The sequence below is a fragment of the Neopsephotus bourkii genome, unplaced genomic scaffold (assembly GCF_033783945.1).
Source record: "Neopsephotus bourkii isolate Nb327-2 ecotype Australia unplaced genomic scaffold, CSIRO-AGI_Nbou_v1 NB_1027, whole genome shotgun sequence".
Taxonomy (NCBI): domain Eukaryota; kingdom Metazoa; phylum Chordata; class Aves; order Psittaciformes; family Psittacidae; genus Neopsephotus; species Neopsephotus bourkii.
The window spans coordinates 443,117-469,870 of NW_026901516.1; the positions used below are offsets into that span (position 1 = coordinate 443,117).

Sequence of the window (26,754 nt, forward strand, 5' to 3'; positions counted from 1 at the left end):
AAAATAGATTAATCTGCGACTTATCTTGAAGATGGAGTGAGCCAGTGAGAGCTGGCACTGAATGCAAACAGTGAGCCTTAATGGAAATTCACAGCAATGTTTTTAACTCTGTAAGGCTGCCAGGTACTATTCAGATGAGTTAAGAAGACACAGGCCCTCAATATTTCTTTTTGCAACACATTAAGCATCCTTGTTGAAATGCAACACTGCTAATTAAAAAGCACCTGCAGTACTACAATGACATTTTACCTGTTAATAGGTGTCAGACTGGATATATGGTATGTCTGGGCACTCAGCCTTGCACATTTTGCTGCCTACTAGATGAAAAAGGTGAAAAAGCAGTAGCAGACTAAAGGCTACAGAAAAACTCAGCATGAATATGAACACCCCTTGAACGTGTTGCCCTGAAGTGTAGGTGGCAACACTGTCTGCAATGACTGCTTCCCTTGAATAACAGCGTCACTCCTATGCTGTAGATTCCCGAAAGCGCCCTTAACTCTTCTCCCAGAGCCACAAAGTCATGGCTGGAAGCAGAGTGCAGCCACCCCCAGCTGTGACTAGTGTGGTGAATGATTCAAGTTACAGCTCAGAGGGAGGCAGGTTTCTTGGCTGCAGAAGGCTGATGCACCAATTTGTTAAGCCTTGAAAAACTGACAAAAAAAAACCCATCTCTTTTTCTCTCATTTTTCTTGCAAGTTACAGGGAAACTTCCCAAGAGATTCAGGTAAGAGAAGGTTTACACAAAAACAGGTTTGAATGCTTAAGCCTTCATGCACGGTTGTCCAGTACTCCTAGCAATCTTCCAGTATTTGATTTCTTGTATTATTCATTATACTTTTTTGATTGTAACCAAATTATCCTGAAATGCAGCATTTAATTGTAGTACCATAAGTAGGGGGTGCAAATACAGCAGAAAGTATGCTCAGAATTAGAGAGTGCAGAAACCAGCTGAATCTCAGAAGTTTTCTGTGAATGCCAAGTGGGCTCCATCTTACTTAGTACTTCAGTAAAGAGCTTCTACAAGCCTTTCAAAGTTAGCCCTTTCCTGTTCCCTAGAGAACAACACCTGTTTCGCATTCTGGTCCTAAAACCTTACTTTCCATACACTGCCTTTTAGTGGTCACTAGCATTATCAGCAAATTTTCACTGATTTGAGTAGTCATGGTACTTGTGGTTTAGCACTGTTGTATTTTCCCAGTCTGTATTAATTGATAGAACTGTTGTTCTCCCCTCATACTTTTCCATACGTTTTGTGTACTTTTCAAGGTGAAAGTTACACCTCGACTAAAAGGAGCTTCCCTTCAGAATTTGGTGGGCAGCTCTCTTCAGAGAAGACCCTGCAGACTAAAGAGCCAGCTTTAGGACTTTGATTCTGTATGTTCATTTAAAGGGAATGAAAAAAGAAGGGCCAAGATGAGAAATGTGTCCTTTCACCCCTAGGTAAGAGACGTGCACTTGCCTTGGCTATTGTCTCTCCAGGTGGATACCCGAACACGGGAGATGGTGCCCACTCTTAGGGAAAGCAACAGAGTGATTTCTCAGTGGTCATGCTTAATAAGCAGGACTGAAGACAGCTCACCAAAGCTCTTAGAATTTTCTGGCACTCTTACAGGGCCATGATTCAACATAATGAACTGTTCTGAGCAGTTTTTCCCATTGTATTAGTAGAAACAGGTTTTTAATTAGCCTCTAGCCTTCATTCCTTTTGAATCACTTTTTGTTTCTTGAACACACTTACTACAGGCTTTATTTAGAAAAAAACCAACCAACTCTCATGTCCCAGCATACAGAGCTACACTGACCCTTATCATCTGCTGTCTCCATCCACAGCCATAAAACATCTGGGAGGGTTATCTGTTCACTCCCTGTTTTAATTCTGAGCTCAGCTGGATCCAAGAGGCACGTCCCCCTCAGGGCAGTGAGACGCCTTGTCATCACCGTTGATTTCCCCTAAAGACATATATTTTCTATGCAGCAGGCCAGAGCAGAGACACACATATTTCTATCTGTAGGGATTAGAGCCAAAGTGCTTAACTACTCCGAACTCTTGTGTATGATAGGTGGCACAATTATATCCAATTACTCCTGTACAAAGTCCAATGATTTTGTTTTTGGCTAAAGCATATCTTTTAAATGAGGAGTGAGGCTTGATCTAAAGACATTAAAATACAGGGAATCCCCCGTGATTGTAATTTGTTCCAGTTGTAATCACCCCCACTGCTTGAATGTTTGCTTCATTTCCAAGAGGCATCTTTCTACCTCCAACTCGTAGCCAGGGGTGTATGTTACTCATTCTGCCTCTTCATAAAAGTGCCTTTTAGTGCCAGTGTTCCAATAAAGCTCCCAGGGTCTGCAGCCAAGTCTTCTGTTTGTCTGTTTTTTCAATGTTTTCTTCTGAGTAAGAAAAGCATTTGGTTCAGTTGAAGCCTCTCACCGTAATCCCCAGTCCTCTGGTAAGACTTGTAGGAGAGGAAGCGTATGGTAAGACTTGCAGCCTCCCCACTATGGACATGAGGATGGTTAGCTCAATAGCAGCTCCCTCCCATACATGGTACCTTGGAGCCAGTAGCCCCCTGAGGCTCCTGACCACATCAGGAACTGCCCTTGGTCACCAGCCCAAGGCTCTAACATCATGGTGGGAACTCTTTCATAGTCTTCTTGTCATTTCACCCCTGTTACCCCTTTTGGATCCACTGCTCTCCAAGCACAGCACAGGGGGTTTATGCTTTTTGTTCCCACCATATACTTAGCTATGTTGATAGTTTCTGTATGTGGTTCCAGTTTATCCTGTGATTCAGCTTCCTTGAATGGCTGCCCTGTATTCATCATTAGTTATGCATTAAGTTTTGTGTTCTTTTGGAAACCCTTTAAGGTTTGTGTTCAGAGCTGAGAGAGGCCAAAGAAGGATCTCCCACAAAGCTGGATGCCATTTTCAGACAACACAAAATACTGTGAAGCAGCTAAGCAGTTGAGTAACTAATGAAATAATGATTAAAAATGAAGTGCTCTTCTGTCCTCTGGCTTCTGCCCATGTACAGCAAAATTTTGACCTGAGTTTGCTCATGCACCTTGGCAGAACACATAGAGGAAATTTCTGTAAGTGCCTCTGATTTTCCTTCAGCAAAGCTCTCAGCAAAACAAGGACTGGAAGAGAGGAGAACCTGCATAACAAATTATACTGCCCTTACAATTTCTATAGGAGTACAACATTTTTCACTAGCCGTATCCTCTCTCTTCTTTTGACACAAGAGCTACCAGGACATTTATCAAGAACTTCAATCTATTTTAGGGTCATGTGCCCAACTGCTCAACACAGTTCATCTTGAAATTGTACAAACATCGATCTCACCAGTAAAATATAGTGTGCATATGATAGGATATGAAGGAGTTGAATCCATTAATTCACCTTAAAAACATTTTTAGAAGTTTTTGTTTTCACATCATTAAAGGAAGTTTATCTAAGCTATTTAAATAGAGGAATGCATTCTTCAAATGAGCAAACAGGACATCGGGTTTTTTTGTGGATCAGGCAAGAAGTGCAGAATGAGAAGACGAGCATGGAAAATAGTGAAAGCCATTAGTCTGTTAAGTGAAAATTCTACATCTCTGTGTCCAAACATTTCTTCCTTGTGGAGGCTTGAGTAAGATTCAGTCAGAGGAGGAGGAGGTGATATCTGAAGTAAGCTTAACAAACAGAATGCATCTTCCATTAAAAAAGAAGTTTCTCCTTACACTGAAAGCTCTATTTTTCATGGTCCTGTTTGTGATGTGTGCCTTTAGCTATAGCTTATGATTTTCAACATTTCCAGCTCTGCTTTTCAGTAATATACAGTTCAGCCATGGAAAAAATCATACTGAGCTGAAATCTGGCATACAAGGAACCAGCCAATACATATATGTTCTTAGTCAAAACTGCTGAGAAGCAGAAAATACTTTACTTTTAATACATGAAAATTATTTTTCAACCTATTATTTATAAATCTTAGAGCAGTACAGACTCAATGCCTGTGGGCTCTGAAGACACAAAAAAGAGTTGTTTAGTAGTTCATTGGATTATCCTTACATAGCTTATAGTGCTATGTGTTAACTTTTTAATCCAAACTCTCCACTGATCCGCCAGTTCGGCTGCTTCACCTGTTCTATTATTTTAGCTTGACATGGAATAAAAGACATTTTCCAGCTCACCTGCACTGATTAAAATTGCATGTAACTGTGGAAGCCAGAGAGGTTACACTTGTGTAACCGAAAATGTGATAAGGAGCAAGAGTGTTTAGTGCAGAAAACATTTGACTCTTGCACTGAGCAAATAAATTATCATGTCTTCATACTTAGGTTGAAAGACTTTGGGTCAAGGGTGTGATGTATTTCTCTGCTGGAGTTCAAAAGAGCAGCTGCAGAGTATGGCATAAATAACAGCAGATATGGACTTCTTTGGGAGTGAAAAAGCAAGATGTGTTGACCGAGAAGTTAAATATTGACCCCAGATTTGTTTCAGTGGTTTGTTTTTTTTCTTCAAGGACCAATATATCTTAGTATTTGGCCAAATGTAAGAGTTGAAAAGCAAAGTCAAGGCTGACACTAATTGTGCAGTTCTATTAACTTTTTAAGAGCTTGCCATCATTTACAGAAAGGGACCATTTCCATCATATTTTCAGTGGCATATCGTATAAAAATTGGGAAACCTGATCATTATAGACATTATTTGAGGACTTCAACATTCTTCAAAGTTAAAGGTATGATAAAGTTACAAGTGTAGAAGAATATTGGCAAGCCAATGTGAAAGTTGTAAGGCCGGTATTTAGGTTTGCAGTCGCAAAGTCTCTGGCATTAACTTCAGGAAGAATAATTTTTCAAAATAAAAAAATGACTCCTCTCAGTTGTCTGAGTTCACTCAGTTCCTTTCTTCCTTCTTTCCTGAACTGTTGCCCTTCAAAGAAGTAAACATTATTTTCAGTTACCTTGGGATAGCTTTCACTAAAACACAAGCTAAGATTTTGGTTTGGGGTTTTTTTATTACATAGGATTGTACCTTTCTCAATAACTTAATAATGTATTTACATATTGACTAGGGGAAAAAACCCACAAGTCTTCCTTACAACTTCTCATGTAAATTAAAATTTACGAATTCCCAATTGTAGGTGTAGATTTATATTATGCCTTCTGCTTCCTAATAAAAATGTCCATTAGTACTTGAAATTTTCTCTCAATTAAAGCACATAAATTTTATAGTAAATAGTTCTAATTTTTTGTTTAATTTTCTGGATAAGAAAAGCATTTCGTGCAGTTTAAGCCTCTCACTGTCAACCTAGTCACCTGGTAAGACTCGTATCAATGAGCCTGAAATGCCTGGTAAGGCTGGAGTCCTCTGTCTGCAGATGTGGAATCCCAGGAGATCCTGGCCTTATGGCAGCTCGCTCCCCTTTGTGCTGCTCTGGAGCCAGAGACTCTAAAATTCCCTGGCTCCATTAAGAAAGTGTTTTAAAAATGCTTAGTTTTCCATAATTTTGTAAGCTACCAAGAAGAGGATTATAGCAAGGAGTAGATGCTTCAGGAAGATTATCATTGCATGTATTCTTATTACTGTTGTAACCGTAGCAACAAGTTTAATGCTTTATTAGGGGGTGGTCTAATATATAAAGTATATAAAAGGCATGAGAGTGTCCTAAGGTATGAAAACATGGCAGGTTCTTACAAGGCTACAGATTTTGTAGATTTTTTGTACAACACCCTGCAGATTTAGTAGGTTTGTGGTTTTAATTGATTTGTCAACCTCTATATTTCCATGATTGCAGTAGGGTTTTCACCTATGTAACACAGTGATTGCATTGCCTTTAGAAAAGCAGTGGGTAGGTGCTGTTTAGGCAGGTAGTGTGTTTGTTGTACTGGCTAGTTACTTATCTCGTCTGAGACTGCAGCGGTGTGGCTGCCCTCTTGCATAGTTTTTCCTCGCTTGTAACAAGCAGATTTAATTCAGCACTTCCCAGTGTTTGTCAAGACAGTGCAACTGGTTTATTGGTTTATTAGGAGGGAAAACATGAACTTCGTTCATCAACCACCTGTCCACAGGAAACTTCTAGTAATTTACAGAATAAAAAATATCCTTTTTAGATACAGGTGAATATCAAGCAGGGAAAAATCACGGAAATTGTGGTGGTATTAGGTGGAAAAAATCCATTTATCAGGGCTGTTTTCTTCTTACATTGTACAGCCATTGCATATTGGCCCTCTGATTGCCTGAGGAATTCATTCTAAGTCTGCTTTATATCCAGGAAATTGGATGCTAATGAGGTGTGTATGAGCCAGGGTGTGGGCAGAGTTTAGGAGCTGGAGATTCTGCAGGACACAGAGAAGACAGGAAAGAGGGAAAAGGGGAGAATAGAAGGCCAAAACTGAGACGATAGCTGTTTGGGGTCACAGTCCTTCCTTTTAGCCTAGAGTTACATCTTCACAGAGGAAAACACCCTTTTTGAAAACAGAAGATTCAGGAAAAGGAAACAGAGACTAAGATGGGTTGGGGGATGTTTGGTTGGAGGATGGAATCAGGATTTATTGTCTCTGCCATCAAGCCTGCAGTATATCTGAGGAAACAGCCTTGACTTTAGAAAGTGGTTTTAGAAGAGCAGTGAGGTGAAAAATACTTACTAGTTCTTCCAGCCCCTCTCCTTTGGAAGAGATTTAATGGCATGTCTCAATTCAGCTAAGGGGAGTAAGGCTTCACTTCCAGAGGAGCAGCGTTTATACCTGGACATAATTTCTCTCCTGTAGTTGAACATCTAGCCTCAGGAGATTAGGAACAAATTTACACCCAGTGGGCTTGTGGCCATGAGCTACATTCAGTGCAGTGCCTGTGGGGGTCCTTTCTTCTCTGGTGTTGGTGTCTCAGCCAAGCAATCTTGATACCATCAAGAAAAGGCTAGTTGGAAGTGGCAATTCGCACTCAGCATAATTAAATGAGTAGAGCAAGCTTCTGTGTACACACTGTGTTCTTTGCACCCACTTTCTTCTGTGAAGTCTTACTGCATTCTTCCTTGTGGCCCTCTTCACTTCTGGGTTCACACTCCAAGCAAGGGGCCTATGTAATTATGTAACTAAAGCACAAATAGAAACATCTTCACCACTTCTTTTACATGTACATAAGTCTTTTAAATTTCAAATAATGTCCTCAGATGGACTTTTCAGTTGGAAAAGATACTACTTTTATACTAGAATACTTCTTAATGAAGGCAGATGGAAGCCTTTCCACTAAATCCAGTGAAGGGTGAGTAAAGGTCCATATATTAATTTGAGGCATCAAATCCTGATTAACCTTTTTTGAATCTGTTCATGTCAGCATGTCATTGCAGCATTCCACCTGGAACGTGTAACAAAACCTGTAGGCACAGGTACATCTGCATTTTAATGCTGACAAATCACAGTCTTCATAACTTTCCCACATGAAGTTGGGCATAGTTATTCCTATCTTACAGGACATTATTTTTTAAAGTGTCTCACACTTTTCAGAGATACATGGGATTTTATAACGTGTTTAAATGAACGTCCTGCCTGACCATGTTAGGGGTGCATGTGTGCATGTATGTACCTGCATAGAAAACTGCATGGAGCAGATGGTTGCCGAGTATCCCCATCTGACTTGTGCAGGTACATGAAAAAATCTGATTTCAGTAAATGCTGGAATAGCATTTGTGGCAGCAGCAGTGAATACAGAAATGTTGCCTCGTTGTGTGTGGCTGGAGTCTTCATTCGGCAAGGGCAATCTTTTCTTGTTCTGCAAAACAGTGATCCAGTGTTTTAGCATTGTCCGTAATGTTAAAAGCTGCAGAAGTTCGTAAAACAAAGGTTGAAAACTTCCTGCAAAGAGAATGGTGTTTGACCTGGCTCTGGATGACTTCACAATAAAGTTGCTCTTTAGTACAGGTGTCACTGCTGGAGGCATTGACATCTACCACACTCATAGCCCCGGGTGAGATCATGCTGCCCTCTTAAAAACACATACATCAAAATACACAAAGCACAGAGTTACCAGTTAATGTAATACCATTACTAGGGTCACATATATGTAACGGGTGGGTGTCAGGATGATGGAGCTAGGCTTTTTTCAGTGATATCCAGTGATAGGACAAGGGGCAATGGGTGTAAACTGGAGCATAGAAGGTTCCACGTTAACATCAGGAAGAACTTCTTTACTGTGAGAGTGACAGAGCACTGGAACAGGTTGCCCAGGGGGGTTGTGGAGTCTCCCACATTGGAGATATTCAAGGCCCGCCTGGACAGTTCCTGTGTGATGTACTCTAGGTTACCCTGCTCTTGCAGGGGGGTTGGACCAGGTGATCTCTTGAGGTCCCTTCCAACCCTTGGGATTCTGTGATACCTGAATACTGTATCATAATGGGGAAACAAATACGCACTTTAAAGGTTTCATCTTTTTTCCTCCCTTCAGCTGAATGTAATTTGAATTAAGACTAAAAATCATGTACATTAATCATTAAATTGTTAATTAGTAGTTATGTTTTGTCAGGAAGCTTGTTTATTTCAGAATGGAAGGCCCAGACTTAGACAGAAATGGCATTTTACTTCACCACCTGCTGTAAGTCTAAAGCAGGTCCCTTCTGTAACTTTGCTAATGCTATGTTCACTCTAGTTTTAACTAACTCATTGCATGGGTTATCTTCAGGTTGTCTTAGGAGACTCTTGTACAAATGAAAGATTTGGCTTTGATCTCCCTATCGATCTAGCTATATATTTTCTTGCAAGTCACTCTAAATTCTTTTCTATTGGGATACAGTTTGAGAGAGGATCTGCTGTCATCTATCAAGGCTGTCTTACCTGTCATTGAACAGGTCTTTAATTAATACATAATTTTTATCTTCTTTTAACTGTTCTAGTATTTCTCTCATCTTCTAAACAGTCTAATTCGGTTTTGGGGTTTAGTTCGAGACATGCACTGAGTGATCCCTTGCTTGGTTTTCAATAACTGAGGACAGACACATCTCTCTTGCTCCAGACAGTTATTTAAAAGCACCAACACTTAGTGGTTTTTGTCCTGGTTTGAGTTAAGCTCTAGACATGTCTTTAAATCTAATAGTCTATGGAATGTTGGATCCTCTGGTGGTGTGATGTTCTTACCACATTGCTATGGCTGGGCCTTAAAATGTTGCAAATCCATGATTTTCCTTAACATTTATCACACTGGTCCTTCAGTTCTGTTGATAATATTTGCCTAACAAACAGTTCAAACACTCACGAGTTGTTGCTTAGCCTGTGTTGTGGTTGGGCTTTTTGTATCCTTTCAGTTAAGATATTTAGGGTTTAATCACAGTACGACATTGTTTGGTAATACTATATAATTAAATGGGGGTGCTTGTTGAAGTGTATAATTAGAATTTCTGACAATTCATTGTGAATCTCTGGTCTACTGTGAAGAAGAACAAAGCTGGAGAAAATGCTGGCTGGGTTATATAAATAAGTGAGAGAGGATGGTCAGGCTGAAAATGAGGGTTCTCCCGTTCTTTAATGAAAGGGTTTGTGTACATTGCATAGTATAAAGTATTTCTTAGGCTGAAAGCTTTCCAGAGATAATAGTGTTGGCCCTCTGAGGCTCTTTATTATGTCAGATGTGGGATTTGGATTTACAGGAAGTGGCCGCTGCCTCCAACAGACTCAGTGTGGTGGAGGAGAATTTGCCCAGCCTCCCCTGCATGCAGAGCTGAGGGCTGCAACCTGCGGATCATCAACAGTGGGTTTTTTCCAAAGTGTCCCAGAAAAGAACCCCCCCTTCCCATTTCCACTGAAATGCCCTGAACTCCCGAGACAAAGTGCCCCCTTCAGCTTCAGGGGACAAGGGACATGCTGAGCTCTGCCAGCCACTTCCCCAGCATTGCCCCTTCAGTGGTGACAGTGTCCTTTTAGTGGCAGGATTATTTAAAGTCCTGTGAATGGTGAATTCTTCTGGTGCCTTAAGCCTTAAGGAACAAATCCACACTTTCTTTTTCTAACAGTCTAGGACTATGCTGTTCAGCTAAAATGCAGACTGACAGTCTCATGTAATTATATAGCTTCAAGAATCATAAAATTGTAGAATAATTTGGGTTGGAAGCAACCTTTAAAAGTCATCTAGTTTACACCCCTTGCTGCAATAAGCAGGGACATCTTCAACTAGATCAGGTTGCTCAGAGCCACATCCAACACCCCCTGATTTACCATTAGCCACATCCAACCTGACCATCAATGTTGCCAGGGATGGGGCATCTACCACCTCTCTGGGCTACCTGTGCCAGTGCCTTACCACCCTTATCGTCATAAAGAATGTCTTCCTTATGTTTGGTCTAAATCTACTGTTTCAGTTTAAAGCTATTACCCCTCATCCTGTCACAACATGCCTCATTAAAAGGTCTGTCCCTGTCTTTCTTGTAGTCCCCTTTAGGCACTGAAGCTGCTCTAAGATCTCCCCAGATCCTTCTCTTCTCCAGGCTGAACAAGCCCAGCTCTCTCAGCCTGTCTTTATAGCAGAGCTGCTACAGCTCTCAGAGCATCTTTTCACCCTTCTCTGGACTCACTCCAACATCCCCACGTCCCTCTTGTGTCGGGGGCCCCACAGCTGGACACAGCACTGCAGGTGGGGTCTTACAAGAGCAGAGAGGGAGAATCCTCCTCCCTTTTGATGCAGCCCAGGGTATCATTTGCTTTCTGGGCTGCGAGCACATAGAGCTGCCTTTTCCATGTCCAGCTTTTCATCCACTAGTATCCCCAAGTTCTTCTCGACAGGGCTGCTCTCCATCCCTTCATCCCCCAGCCTGTTTTGAAACTGGGGGTTAGCCCAACCCAGGTGCAGGACCTTGACCTTGGAAAGAAAGGGCGACCAGAACAGAAAAGAAATCCCATAATGTGAAGCTCAGGATAAAATCACAGGAACTGGCACCACTGGCCCCAGCAGGAGTTGCACACCTCTTTTGAGGCACAGATTCTCAGAACAGGCTTTTAAGGTGTGTTTTTCCTTTCCAGAGGTTGTTCGTACAAGCACAAGCTCTGTGACAAGGCAATCAGGTTCTGCAGAACACTGTAGAACCTGTGAGGATGGAACGGTTTGGGGTTAGTCCATTTATTTATTAATTTATGAAGAAAGAAGCTCTGTGTCTTGCAGTGTTTACTTGAAATACAGTCACTGTTTCAGCCTCTGTCCTGCTGGCATGTTTCCTTCTTTTCCACCTGGCACAGGAAAACTGGCACAAGTTAGGTGAGTACATACCCACCGCTTAGATGTCAAGTTTCCCTCCTTTTATTGCTTCCTAATAGATAACCAGAAAGCTTTTCAAAACAAACATAGCTTGCATTTATCCCTATTTGATTACAAAACCAGAAGTAAAACTAGTAAATTCCAGGACAAATGACAGCATGTTTTTGCAATGGCATTGTAAAAATCTGGCAGTGCAGTTAAACAGGCTGTTGCAATCCACCTGCCACAAGCCAGCACTGCACCACATGGGCAAGCAGGACAGTTGCCGCTGCGGAGACAGGGTTTGTGGAGACTGTAGATGTGGGAAGAAGGCTGGCACTCACGTTCCCCCTAGGGCCAAATGGAAAGGAAATCTTGGCAAGAGACTGAATGAGGAGTGAAGAAGGAGGGAGCAGTGAACACAATTTGGTGTTATCACCCCTGTTTTATAGCATACAATAAAAGGCCTTGGTCTGCCTGGTCAAGAGCTCTTCCCCACAAAGCCCTGAGAATAGATGTGCACACATGAGAGAGCTGTGGCATGAGGAATGGCTCAGTTTGAATGAAGGCAGCAGCTTGGGCCTCCCAACCCAGGCACTTCACAACTGCAACCTAAGGGCTCAGAGCCCCCCTGCAGACTGGTCATGCACTAACCGTGATGTTTGTTCTTTTCACCAGGCTTACCCACCAGGAGGTGGTCCAACACCATATAGGTTACAGACCTGCAGAGGGGTTAGAGGGACCACTGCTCATGCTAACTCCATTCAATAACTTAGGCATGAGCATGGACATTTACATATTAGTTAATAAAAAATGTGGGGCATCTTCTTATGTTTAGCTCAAGTTACAGCCTTTATGCTGTGAGAATAGACTCTAAACTGAAGGAAAGTTTTTTACCTCAAAAGAGTAATTTAAAGAAACATGAACCAGTTTCAGGTTTTGCCATTTATAATTATAAAGATCGATTGCTTTCTGAGGTAAGTTACTCATATGGAGCCATCAAATCATCAGTTTTGCTGACAGCAACAAAACCATTCATGGAGGACCATAGGAATTGTTTTCATGAAGGGTAGGTTAGTAACCTCTAACATCACACAGAAGAGAAGACAAAAGTCTCACTTTGAATTTTGTGGCTGGCTGGATCCAGTAATCTGAAAGCTATACAAAGTTTATTGTGGGCAAAGATACGTCTGCTTTTGATTTGAGAGTGCTAATATGCTGGTTTTGTGTCAGTACAAAAGCTTCTCTGTGAAAAACAGACACACACACATAGTTTTCTATATATTTGAACATAAATGTGTGTGTATATGTAGTTATATACATACACACTTATATGCCTGAATTTTAAAATCCTCTCAGTCCTAAGAGACAGACTTACTTTCCTAATGGTTAATCATACATATTAGTAAAAACACACAATTTTACAGTTGAGTGCCTGAACTTAAGCACTTACAGCTGTTTTTTTCTAGTCATTCAGTTATTTAAACCTAGAGATTGATTCTTCATGGAATAATCTTTTGCTAGTGAGATAGGCATCCACTGGGAGCTTGTTGCAACTCTGCATGGTTTGGGATGGAAAGGACCTTGAAGATCATTCATTCCAACCCACCTACCATGGGCAGGGATTCCAGCTGTTTCTAGTTGGAACTAGATATATGTAGGTTGCACAGCCCATTTAAATATAACTATTAGGTCTTCTATTCATCAGTTTTGAAGACATTAGTTTTGAGAAATTTATCTTTGGAAGGCTGCAAACTAGGCTTGAAGTCTTCCTTCCGAAATTCAAGGGACCTTATCTCTTTTCAATTAATCACACCAGGGAAAACCCCTCCTAAGTAATGTATGTATTTTCATTTCCTGCCCTACATTTCTTCAATCATCTTATCAGTACATTTTTTGTCAGGGCTACGAAGGGAACCTTGCATCTTTGTCAACTGATCTGCTAGAAGAAATATTATGAGGCCACCTATGATTTTGAGGCCACCTATGATTCTGAGGCCACTCTGTAGCAAGAGCCAAGAAAATGACACAGAGGCAAATACTTCTACAAGAATTATTCAGCAAAAGGAAGTGTGTGCATATCGTATTTGAGTGTTCGAAGATGTGATCCTGAAGTGTAATATAGTTGAAGAGTCAGGCATTATAAGGTGGTTATACTGCATGCCAAAAAGCAAAGATTTTTAGTCTCTGATTAAAAAACATGGCACAACAGCAACAACAAAAAAAAAAGAATCGAAAAAACCCAGCTCCTCCTCTAGCAAAACCTCTGCTTATCTGGAGCCCAAAAGGAATCTGCAGATGTATACCCCCTGTGTGAGAACAAAGTCTTCAGTCACTGGAATGCAATGCTATAAAAACAAATACTACAAAGCCTGGTAACAGGGGGATGTCTCACTTGCATATTTTTTTGTGACCATCTTGGTTTGCAGAGAAGGGGGTCCCCAAAGCATGTGAGCCAGCAGGATCTCTTTGTACTAGGTCGCTGTCTGTTTGGCCAGATGTCTTCCCAACAGTGAGACAGAAAAAACAGAGCTCTTATTAAAATAAGTCAGGGAAAGGAATGGAAAAAAGCATGTGTCCAGCGAAACGAGGCACATTGTGTCCCATCTGATATTTATTAAACATTGATCAAATCTGCAGTGAGCAATGCACATCATGCGGAAGTGACCCTGGTTCCCTGGGTTTGGAAGTCAGTGACAAATGTCTGTGAGCAGACCAGCATTGAAAACATGTGTACAGGACACACAGAGAAGTGTGCAGCACTAGAGCAACATTAACAAGTGGAGAAGAGCTGAGTTCATCTGAAAATCCCTTTTTTGTAGGGGATAGAATACATTTTATGTATGTTCTATTGATGGATTGGGCATGTAGGGTCTTTCCCTGTACATTTACTCTACAGGTTTCTAGATGAGAGGTTACACATCTCTTCATTTTATGTAAGCCATGAAAACAGGCACGAAAGCGGGTAAAATTGGGGAAGTTTTGTCAAATTAAAGCCCAAGCATGGGCTCCTTGGAGTCTCGACTCCAATGTGATAAACCTGTATGTGATTTTATGCCAACCTGTTGGGTTTAATAACAATGGGCATTTGAATCATCTCCTGTCTGTTGTTCCTTAGTGTTTTGCTTATCACATCTTTTCAGAGCAACCCTTCAATAAAACCCTTCAATAAAAATAAGTGTCCTCACAGCACAGACTAAATCTGCCCTCCTTTATTAGAACAGTCTTATTTGGGCTTGGTCCTTAAACAGGGTAGTGGAGAAGAGCAACAGGGCAATTTGAAGCCAGGCTCAGTGCTTGGGGATGTTGTGGAGCCCTGATTACACTGTAATTAGTCCGTATACAGACAGGGTTGCATTCCTGGCTTTTATCATTGCTTATAACCTGGATTATTTAACTGCACAGAAAGACATCAGAATGAGTCTCCCAAATCTTTCCTTCAAGGTACCTCTGTCTTTAGTAATTTTTATATATTTAGTTGACTAGAAAGTCATCTGTTAACTAGCAGCAGAGTGAAGAACTATGTATTTGCAATAAAGAGTAAATTTAAAACCTCTGGAAGACTTTACTGTGTCCATCTGTAGGTGAAGGAAAACAAAGGAGTGTGTGAGAGCTCCTGGCGTTCTACTCCAGCCCTGGACCTGGGACATGTTAGATGAGGGTAGCAGGGGCTCAGTGTCAGTCAAATGAAGTTTTAAGCTGACATCCAGAAAGCGCCAGCAGGCAATGCAATACACACTTCCAGCCCAGCTTAATGGAATTGCTCTAGCCTGTACGATCGCTTTAATACACTGTGTTTATGTTATCGATACCAACAGCACTGGACTGTTAAAGGATGGAAGGGTCTGGCTTTTGTTGGGGTGGTATTCTGATGTCAAATTGAAATATGCTGAAAGTAAAAGTTCTGAAAAGCCAAAGTGCTGTTTTATTGAACCAGTGATGGAGAGGACTGAGACAAGTGAAACAAGATCCTTAAGAAGCACTGGAACATACATGATGCTAGATGCTGAACTGTGATACATCCAGTGACATCAGCGAAGTTTCAGCTCATTACACTACACAGAAAGCCAGAGTACAGTGACAGAAAGCAGGTCGTGTCATAAAATGAGTAATCTTAATGCAAGACAGTAATCAAGTGAAACTTTTCTATGTGTAGTTGCTGTCAAAGGTTCTGTTTCTATTTCTGCCTTTCTCTGTGCTTTGTACCTCTGCAGTCTATCAGTCTTCTCAGTTATGGATCGGTCCTGCTTCCATCAACATTAAAATAGGGAGGATCAAGCTTTCTGTTATCTGTGTGTTTAGAAGGTAAATGTGATGTGCTTTTTGCGCAAGCTTCTCCTGGCTTTTGGTATGTGATATGTTCAAAGACTTACAGGATTTGAATCTGAATTTTAAATCCATTGGAGGAAGAACCTTCCATTCAGCACACAGGGGTTCAATGAACCCATTAGTACCGGCTAAAAGCAGTGAAATGGTGCTCTAGACACCACGAGTTCCCCCTATGAAATTTCAGTCTCTGAATACCTACTGCAAACCTTTAGAAAACTGTACTTTCCATTTCCAGCAGCACTTCCCCACTAGGAAACTCCTTTAGCTTGTCAACCAACCAAAGAAAACCAGCCCACACATCAGGATCCATAAGCAAACTTGGCTATTGAATTATGGACACATCCCCTTTTCTTTTGTAGTTCAGGAGTTACCAGCCTTCCAAATCTAAGTCACCAATAAATGGGCTATGCAACTGCCTGTTTCTGTCAGCCCCCTTCCTTCCAACCTACACAGGCAGGAGAGAAGCCTTTAGCCTCTGGAGTTTCTGTTCTTGGGAGGTTTATGCTTACAAGTCTTTGTCTCATTTTCCCCTTATGTTCTTCTTCCTGAAAAAAACCCAACAACCCAGATGTTCCCAAATTATTTTATGCCTAAACCCCAAGGAACCCAAATCTATGACATGTCTTTCATCACATGCCAACAGAACATGATGTCACCGATTAAATGTTTAGAAAAAACATGTGATGTCATAATGTGGAGGATGGGCTGACCTGTGACAGACGCATTTCTGTCTCAGGCACAGCTAGTGTACATGTAGCGGGAACTGAGGAAAGTGCCTTGTCAAATAAACTTCGCATAAACTCTCTCACTGAGTTGCCCCAGCACAGTAATCCCTCCTTCAAGTACCCTGAGCTTAAAGAAGTCGCTGGAAAACTCTGTTCTTTGAGGCAGAAATGCAGTTAACTTAACTTGATATGTTGGTCACCCGTCCTCTGTGAACCCAGGGGAAGTGGCCTCTGCTTTTCTCTTAAAATTGAAAAATAAAAAACCGCTCTGCAGAAGGTCTTGAGTTGGGAAAAGTAAAATCAGCTGTGGGTTAGGCCTCAGGGGAAATATAAGTTACTCATAAAAACCTACAGAGCAAGTTTTGATTAGTTAAGTAATCTGGTACATAGAATTTATTAGAGCTTAAAGCTTTCCTGTGGGACTCCCCTAATAGTACACAAATAGAGTAAAATATCAAAGAAATGCATTTTCTGACAGACACAGAGAGCTACGTTAATCCTGGCCTGTGTAACACACACTGGATGGAGGGGTAAATCCCACCCGTTTGTTCCAGCATAATGGTCCAGTTTTCATGTTTTTACACATTTGTGTTTCTGATGAATTTCTTGGTAACTTAATGCTTCCAACAGTCTCGAGCTGTTCCCAAGGAACACATAGACAAAAGAGGAATACTGGTTCCCTAATAGACTCAAAGATATCAAACTGTTCTGCAAAAAGCTCAAATACAGAATAATAAAGGCCCGTTTTCTCTCATAAGCTTGAGGCCCTTTTTCTTACACTTTACCACAAGGGGAAATTCACCAGCATTTTTCTGCTGGTATAAGCGGACCACTAGCTTTACCAGGATAGCACCCTTCCTTTTCTGTGGAAATAGGATATCCTCCAAACCCCCCAAAAGAAGGAAAAAAGTTTCTCTCATTATGGAAAGAAAGTGTTCACATGGTAACTGTTTGTGGTAATGGCTGCAAAGCAGGAATGGTACTCCTACCAGAGTTTCACAATGCTGTTTTATTTCTGTGTTTTCCTTCCACCAGAGTATTTACCATCTCCTATTGCCCCAGTGGGGAGACTGAATGATAAGAAAGAGCTGCTGAGATGTGGTACCTGACAGAGGAGACAGTAATGAACAGTTGGCTTCCAAAGTTCACCATGGTCTTATTACCACAGTTGGAAAATAGTCCTGTTTCTCAGGAAAGCCACAGGTTTTCCACTACAGCAGAACTGACTTCTCTTCCACATGCTAATATCCTAAAGTGACTGTATCACTAAGCTGATGCTTTAACCGCCATGGAGGTTCTCCTGGCTGATTAGGGAAACAGGCCCCTGTATATCATCTGCTTACATAAAGAACTTGTTCTTTGGAAAATGGAGGAAAGGAAATGGGGAGATAAAACTAGCAATGTGTTCTTTGGGTTGTTTTAAAATTCTTTAAATCTTATTTTGCAGGTATTCAGGAGGGGACTCAATGTACCAAATGCAAAAATAACTGGGCACTGAAGTTTTCCATCATCTTATTATATGTTTTATGTGCCCTGTTAACAATCACAGTAGCCATTCTGGGATACAAAGGTATGTATGCATTGAATCCTACATTTCACTTTCAGCCAAGCATGTTTCCCACGTATGTAGACAGACAATTTATCACATTAAATATCAATACCTTGGCAACGTTGGCTTTTGTACACACATAACAACAAACTGCAACCTTAGAGTTTCAAACAGCTGTGGAGTTTTGAAACTAGATTGGACATTTGAAAGAAAGATGTTAGAACAAAGTGATCATTCTTCTACCATGAAGGAGTACTAACTGGAAGCCTTCAAGCTCTGTAACATATACCTTGATTTCACTGAGCTGTTTTACTATACCTCACCTTTCCAGAATAAATATCCTTAATGAGAGAGCCAGAAATAGTCTTACTAATACAATATTTATCACAGTAACAAAGTGTAGAATCAATATTACTTTGAAATATCTGGCAGAAAGATTGAACCAGGAGGTGTCGATGTATTATCTACAATTATTTTGATGAACAAAAGATGCTTAGATGCTTTCGACAGTAATTTCAAAGATCCTGGTAGTTAGGCAACCCAGTAATGGAGAAAATGTCATTTGTGCAAGTCATTGCTAGGGTGTATTAGAAAGCAGAACTTAAAATTCCCATATGTCCTCAGCAGTAATTAACTGTTGCCACTTAGGCATTCCTATTAATGTTTTGATGTAAATGTCTGGTTTTGGAGTAGTCACAGCTATATTAAGTTAAATAAATAAGATATGAGTTTCTGGTAAGAAAAACAAAGTGAATAGCATCATTGTGAGTATTATGACAGGGCATTGCAGTATGTTGCATACAAAACAAAGCTAGCTTTAAACAAGCTACTTGAGTATAGCTCTGAGAGTAGCTTCAAAACCTCTCCAAGAAGCTGGGTAAATATTCATGGGATTAGCATGCAGTGCATCCTGTGCCGCCAGCAGCTGCGCTCATAGCAGAGCTGACATCACCTCTGGTCCTTTGCCAGTGAAAGAAAAGGAAATTGTGGAAATAGAAAGGGATAAATAATTATTTAAGAGGATTTGGTACAGTTTTGAGTGGGAAGAAAATTAAAACTTTTTGGTTTATATGGAAGATTCATCCAGGGAGATGAGAGAATGTGAAGGACAGATAGAGACATATAGGTATTCCTTTTTAATGTTAAAGCAGATGGAATGTGTCAAAATTGAATGCAAATAAATACAGTACATATATAATTGGTCACATATTCTCTTGAAGAATGTGTAACTGGTCTCTGAAAGTCAAATTCTGAGGAAAAAAAAGGGTGCCCAGATTGAAAAACTTGTTCTTCATCTCTAGAGGTAAGATCATTTGGTTATATGGAAATGGGGAGGACAAACTTAGAACTTTTGCAGATACAAATCTGCAGAGATCTGCTTACAGCAGATGAGGTTGGAATCCTTCTAGGCTGTAACCCAGCCAGTAAACACCTGGGATGTAACAGAACTTTTCCTAAGAGAGTTTTATACAAGGCTGTCAGTTCTGGGGCTCACCAGAATACTCTGATCTCACTCAGCATCAGAAACAGCTTATCAAGTTGGAGGGAACATTGCTGTATAGCTTGCTTTGGCAAGCATTTGTTCTTGTGTGGGAAGCTATAGCAGTAAGGAAACTGTCCAGAAGATCTCTCCGGGAGAGGGAGTTTCTCTTTCAATCCACAGTCCTCAAGATTCTTTCTCCATGGGGGCCTGTAGCACTATCTTTTCCCTAGTCTTTGCTCTGGAGTACCCACCTTTGCTACACTCATTTTTAAAACTCTTTCTTGTACTGAGTAGTCATTGGTGCCTGACTAGAGACTAGTCCTTCTGTCATAGCGGTTCCAAGCCACATCCATCCAGGGCAAGGACAAAAGAATTTCCCACAAAATAATGGAAATAAAAGAAGATTGTAGGAAGGTGGATAATGCACATCTTGCTCATACACCTTAAGACATCTTGGTGACCACAGCTCCACCACTCACCGAATGCTCCACCCGAATGTCAAGGGCAAGAGGCATACTCTGGAGAAAAGTCATGTTTACTCCAAGGTGTTACTTCTATAAAGCCAAGCAGCAAATGGTCATGTTAGGTACAACCCTTTGTACCTGCAGCTGAAGACCTTTGACTCCACAGTGCTTAAGTGCTGATTTGCAGGCAAAATATGAATTAGACAAAACCCCAGCTGACAGTACACATTCAGAGGACTTACTGCAATATTTTTGATCATTGGGAAGGAATTAGACCTTCAAGGAAGAAGAAAACTCAACATTTTATAGAGCTCTTGAACTCTCCACTCTGCACCAGAGTTTGGCTTGTCTTTTTTATTGAAATATTACACTGAAAGAAGGAATTTTGCTGGCATCAGGGATTCTTTCACTCTCTTAGCTGAGTTTCCATTAAATTTGCCTCCCACACTTATGTTTATAAAGCCCAAAACTGCTTTTAAAACTTCCATTTCCTACGTGGTATTTAGATCTCCTTTGTGATTTAAAATGTTAAAACTACTAATCAGTGGATTAAATATGGCAGGCAAAAAAATAACTCAATGGGAGGCAAAGTCAACACAGAACAAGCCTCCAAACTGGTGGTAAAAATTACATAGTAGGTTAGAGAAACCTGAAACCAAAACATGAATTAAACATCAAGGTCACGAAGGAATAACAAGCTAAGTTTACTATTAATCTGCTTTGAGAAGGCATATTAAAATATTGTTCAAAACATCTGTAATTTTTTACGCTTTAAATTAAATGCAAAATACAAAGTTACACTTTTTCTGGCATGAGCCAGTGTCAGCTTGGCCTGTTGAACGTGAATGATCTCCCTGTGACTCACTACAGTGAGGGAAGTTAACTTGCTTTCAGCTTGAATTTGATAGTTCTCATTCTCTAGTCAGTCCTCGTTCTTAAGTTTCTTGACTAATGCCCACCGTGACTTTCATCTACTCATTTTATGTCTCCCAGGCAGAGTTTGCCTGCCATTAGCCAGGGCCAGCACATCCTGGTGAGATGGCACGTTTTGTCCCTGCTTCTGAAATAATGGCTCGTATGCAGACAGTCCTCACTATTCCAGTCAGCAACTACTTGAAATTTTGCCTTCTTTAGGGAGGATCTTTACCACATTTTCCTCAGCCACCTGGTCATAAAGTGAGATGACAATGTAGACAGCTCTGACAAGCTGAGAATATCCAAAAGCAAGCTTAAGGCTCTGAGATCAGCAGACTGTTGGGAGCAGCATAGTGGCCTTCATAAGGGATATTGGGCTGGTCTGCATGTTTCACCTTTGCCTTTTTCTGTAGGAGATGGAAAGTGGCTGTTCAAGCCGGGGGCACTCCTGAGAACTTGACTTCCACTGCTGAGAGTGCTTCACATGCTCACCTGCCACTGAAGGTTCCATCCAGAGATGGTGGTGGGAGCTACTGCCAGGGAAGGGAAAGCATTCCAAATAACAGGGCATCTGTCCATATGATCTCTTTTGGCAGCAAGAGCAACAACCTACTCTGGCCACAACTCTCTACTTGTTCTCCCCAGAGTTCATACTTTACTCTTGCAGGGCTCTAGCAAGAAAGAAGCTACAATTCACTTGGGGAAGGCGTATGTGTACAAAATCAAGTCCTCCAGGCACACCATTTATTTGACCATGGAGGCTAACATCCTGCCCCTGCAAAAAGTAAATGTATGCATTGGTCTGTGGGATGACAAAATTCGGCTTAGCCTGCATCACCAAGAATCTTTGAACAAACCCTGCAGTTCACGTTTGCAGAGATCTCTATGGGGTTTACTGCTGGAGCTGGATGGCTTGAACTTGATTCTAGCCTCTCTTCTCTACACTTCACATGACAGGACTGACTTGTCCTCTTGGGGGAAACAGAATTAACATAAAGGAAATGATTTGCCTGATATAGCTAATTCTGCACTTTGATCAGTTAATCTGGATAAGTCATCGCTTGTTCAGTGTCAAATACAAATCAATACCTTCTGTATTTGAAAGCAGCCTCTAAACCAGCATCGTCTAGATAAATGTTGTGTCAGCACTTCAGCCCAGGGCTGCTGTCTGGCATCCAGTTAAAAGTGAGAATTAAAAGCTATGACCTTCTGCAGGAGACAAGCTGCTGGGGACCGAAAGACCTTTTAATGGCCTTCATTAGTGACCTTTCATACACGGCCCAGGCACTGTCTTCTCCACATATCATGGCCAGTTGTCAATAATACCAGTAAGGCTTCTGATTGAAGTCCCACTTCAACAAATTTTTGGGGTGTTCCACACAAAGAATATCCATAGCCACAGGCCAGCTTCAGTCTTTGTAGTGTGGAGTCGTGGTTTTGTATATTTTTTTTACTTTCATCACTGAAAAACACCATATGCTTTTGTATCTTTAATTCCATCCTATCTCAACTAACTGCTAATACAGGCTACCACATATTGATAGGATTGCTTTGGACTCTTCGGGGGAATATTTTAACCCAAGTTTCTAGTGTCAGAATTCATTCAACCATGAAAACATTCTTGTTGTCATAGGACAGTATAAAATCTCAGTTTTACAAACTTAAGATCTGACATACAAACTGTCATTTATTTGTACAGGAAAAGGAAGGAGCTACATTTTCCTTTCATTATTGATAATGTATATATTAATTTTCCAATTCCAAGTGTTTTGCATGACTGCAGAAAACAGGTGAATATTACACTAAATCTTGATTAACAAGACCCATAGGTAATGTGACATTGCTAGTCAAGGCACAGGTCCAGCAGAAACACTTGGAGTAGGCCAGGCAGAAGTTATTGAGCAATGATTCCCCTGAAAAAGCAAATCCATTATTATAGCCTGGAACTCTTTAGCAATCTGCTGTCATCTCAGATACAGAAAGCCAAACTCTGACTGTATCTTTGCACACAGAGTGAAGTCTCTGTTTTACTGGCTTGTTAGCAATACAGAAGGGAGCAGACAGGTAATCCACCAAGGGTGTCTGGTCTCTCTGAAAACCTTGAGACTTTTTCTCTGTTGTAACACTATTTACTTCAATTCAGTTGCACCAGTGAAAATCTCAGTCTGCATTTTCTCTTGTTGGTTTGGGGGAAGCAGTAAAGACCTCATGTGTAACTGTAGTACCCACAGTCAGAAAAACAAGGACAAAGGTTAATACAGAAGGAGCGGCTGGTGGACTGCACTTTAAAGGTCTAGGATTCCTGTGGTGGCTCATGAGCAGCAGATTGCCTAAATTTCCACTTCTAGTAAAAACCCAAATCTTTACATAGCAACAACTTCCATGAAGCTGTTTCTTAGCTGATTATCTCACAGAAGTTACCCCCTAACCCATACCAGCTTACAGAATTGGCTTCACTATCTCAAGACATGGGAAGCACCTTATTTCTTCTGATGGAAAGGAGGGAGCTGTAGCCTCTCCCATGGTTGGTTCAGATCCATTCTGCTCCCAGTGTAGAAAAAAGGTTAAATAATCTCATGATTAGAAGCAATTTATGCCCCTGGTTGTGGCTTGAATGAAAAGCCAATGAGATAAGGTTTGCTGTGGAAGCTGGAGGCTGCCTCTGACCTTGAAAGCATTTCCCATTTTTGCCCCCGGAAGTTACCCTTAGTTCTTTATTTGTTGCTCTGCTTTTTCCATTTCAATATCAATCCCATCAAATAATCAGATTGCCTCAGTGACAAGAAAACGACTCAGACATGACAAAATAAGGAGCACATGAGCTAAAAATCTGCACTTGATGAGTGACTGTCCCTTCAATCTTAATGAGGAAGGCTGGTTTCAAGACCATTTTGAGTGATATCTGTACCATTGTCAAGATGTTTAACAGTTTGTCTCCAAAATATCTGGTACTTGCACCTTCAAACTTCAATCTCAGTCCAAAGTTTGCTATCCAGGTGGTATTTTTTAATTATTAAAAGGCACTGGAGGAAAAAAAAAATCCTTTTAAAGGAAAAATGGCTCATAGCAAACTAAAAGGAAGCCTTGGCTCATGAGTCTGAGCCTTTAGGAATCAGTCGGCCTTTGCCACATGGCACTGTGCTTGAAGCATGGAAATACTGTTAAAAGGATTTGGTTCATGAGGAAAACCCACAAAGAAGGATTTCCTCATTCAGGAGAGATATGGCTCATGAGCAAAGAAATGTTTGGGAACTGTAAGTAAACTGAAGAACTGGAAGAATGGTGGGTCCCACCAACAGATAGGAGCTCATCCTTCCAACGTTTTAAAGAGCCACAGAAGAGTGTAGTGGTAAGCAAAGCAATTTTAAGGTGGTTTCTTTTTTTGTTTGATGTTAGGGGTGTTTTTTTATTTCATTTATTGTTTACTAGACTTTTAAAATAATTTTACTTTTATTCTTTCCGTAACATACTGTTCTCTTTCCTCTAGTTGTAGAAAAAATGGACAATGTGACAGGTGGCCTGGAAACATCCCACAGAAGATACACAGAAAAGCTCACAGAAGTGGAGAGTGGGCTGAAGAAATTAGGTAATACACACACACACAAGCAAAGCCCCTTTGTATTATGGCTTTAAGGTGTTCTCCTGGAAGGTAGCAGCAGGAAATTTGCCTGAAAAATCTGTGGCTCTGACAAGATACAGCACTTCTATTCTAATGTCTCAAGTACTTGGGATAGCACTTCAAAGTAGTTAAGAACAGCTCTCCTCAGGACAGCATTTTAAGCCTACTTCAGTATTTACAGTTCCCGCTGAAATCACTGTGAAATCATTTATACTAAAATAAACAGATACTTAAAGGTTGTCCTCAGCAGAGAGTCTTCTCTGAGGTAGAGATGTAAAACACAGCAGAAGCTGTTCCACAGCACAACAGATTCTACATAAATTAGAAATCAGTGTCACCCAGTCATCCTGATGCTGTTTTAGCAATTGGGATTCAAACCTGAAGGCCATTTTAAAGGGTGCACAAGCAGTGAGGTGTTCAAAATTCTGATGTGTGAGGCAAGTTGATTACTTCCATAAAATATTTCTTAATCAACTCAGGGACCACAGGACACAAGTTTGTTATGAGTTTGTTATGAGTTCAGCTCTCCCAAGTGCTATTGCAGTTCTCAATTTGCAGGAAGATGGAAAAAATCATTGTACTCACTAAGTGTACATTTCTACATTTCTTCCCTGTCTGGAAAGGAAGCATAGCTGCTTGTTATCAATTTATATATGCACAGACATATAGTTTATATAATGAGTTTTAGTGTAAAAATAAATAATTGGTTCTGATATAAATATAAATATATTTAATATGAATATTATTAATATATGCATAACGCATGTGCAATTTATTTGAAGACTGAAATAAATTTTGTTTAGCTTCATAAACCACATGTTGAGATGTGTCTTTCTAGGAAAAATTACTTGCTTGAAGCTTGATCGTAAATTTTTACAACTTTTTCCCCTCAAAAAAATAGCTGGATTCTGAGCTATTTGCACAGTGCATTTAGTTCAAAGACATGGAGTAATTCAGTTGCATGTGCTTTTACTGATAAATATACAGAAGTAAATGTTACACCTTCAAGCACATGCAACCTTTGGGTTATATTTGGGTTATTATGTTATGCTGATTAAATTTTCACAACTTGGAGTGCCTTTGATTCATTCATGCCCACACATTTTTACACGCTGCTGGATGGATGGCCAGTGAAATGCTCAGGACCTTCAGCTCCCATTTAAATGGACTTGCCCATGGAGGAAGTTAAAAAAGTCATGGAGCAATGTGTGTGGGAGGCATAAAGGTAAGAGAACTGCTGTAGGGCCAGAAGGATAACAGCATGTGGTGAATAAAAGACAGGCCTTCAGGGATTAGCTGTGTGAACCTGGCAGTTGTCAGAGCTGTGTGAGGAACACAACATAATTTGAGCTATAACAAAGAGGTAAATACAGAGTCAGAGCTGAGAAGATCATGGAATGAGACAAGTGCCGGGGAGAGGAACTGTGCTTGGGAAGATGTCCATCCACAAAAGACTTTGTAAACACTTCAGACTGAAGTCTCACAAGCCACCATTTGATGTTTGCCATCATGACTCGTTCAAACACACCAGAAGAAAGCTCCATACACAGCTGTATTCACTGTAGTTCATGAAAACCAGAGTGCTTTCTCTTGGGAACATATGAAATGATGGACTTCAGAGTGTGTAATTCATAAATATAGCTACACTTAGATGAGGACAATCATATATGAACTGCATGTAGGAGAGAGAAGTGATTGAGGTCAAGAAAGGGAATCTTCCAAGTGAGCATTGAATTGCTTGGTTTCCATGTCCTGGCTGATAAGCTGTGCGGCCGAAGAAGTTTAATCATATTCAGACAAGCTTCCAGAACTATTCTGTAGGGCAGTGTAAGCAAGAGCAGAGATGGTCCTCAAGGTTAAAGGTTTTGCCTTCCTCAAACTCAGAACATGAGGAAACCATAACAAAACAAATGTCATTAAAAGCAATAGTAATATATTAGAGAGAAAAGCAGAAATACATTATATCCTGTCATATCTGGAGTAGCCTGCTGGCAAGGCTTTTGTCTCTAACCCAGATTGTTTTAAAAGTAGTATTAGAACTTTTTTAAAACTAAACCAAAGATTTTTAAAAAAATGGAACTATAGATACTAAATCATGATGAAGATATTCCACCTGCCAGGAAAAAGAAGAATAAAATATGAGCAGCTAAAGTTACGAGCTTTCAGCAAAATCCAACTGTGGCTTCAAAACATATACTTACTGATACCTCTAATATTTTGAATTCTGTTTGCCATTCAGTTTTCATTCAGAATACAGCACTACTTGACTGCATTTACTCATCAGTGGTAGTTTTTCCCATATATGATGCTAGAATCGCTATTTTGTTCTCCTTAAAAAAACACAAGGTCTTCATTGATTGCTCTTTGATTTTAGCTCTGCTAGTGACAGAACTTTGCTTAGTGGTTTCTCTTTTCTGGAAAAATACAGCATTCTGTCTATTGACAAAACATTTTGGCAGCC

At 40.6% G+C, this 26,754-nt stretch overlaps 1 protein-coding gene across 1 annotated transcript in view; it reads left to right on the plus strand.

Moving 5' to 3' along the window:
* Positions 1 to 26,754, plus strand: part of COLEC12 (collectin subfamily member 12) — a 99,708-nt gene that overhangs the window by 63,632 nt on the left and 9,322 nt on the right. The window contains exons 3-4 of the mRNA XM_061360459.1: positions 17,711 to 17,833; positions 24,162 to 24,260. Coding sequence (XP_061216443.1) covers positions 17,711 to 17,833; positions 24,162 to 24,260 — 222 coding nt within the window. The remainder of the gene's footprint in view (positions 1 to 17,710; positions 17,834 to 24,161; positions 24,261 to 26,754) is intronic.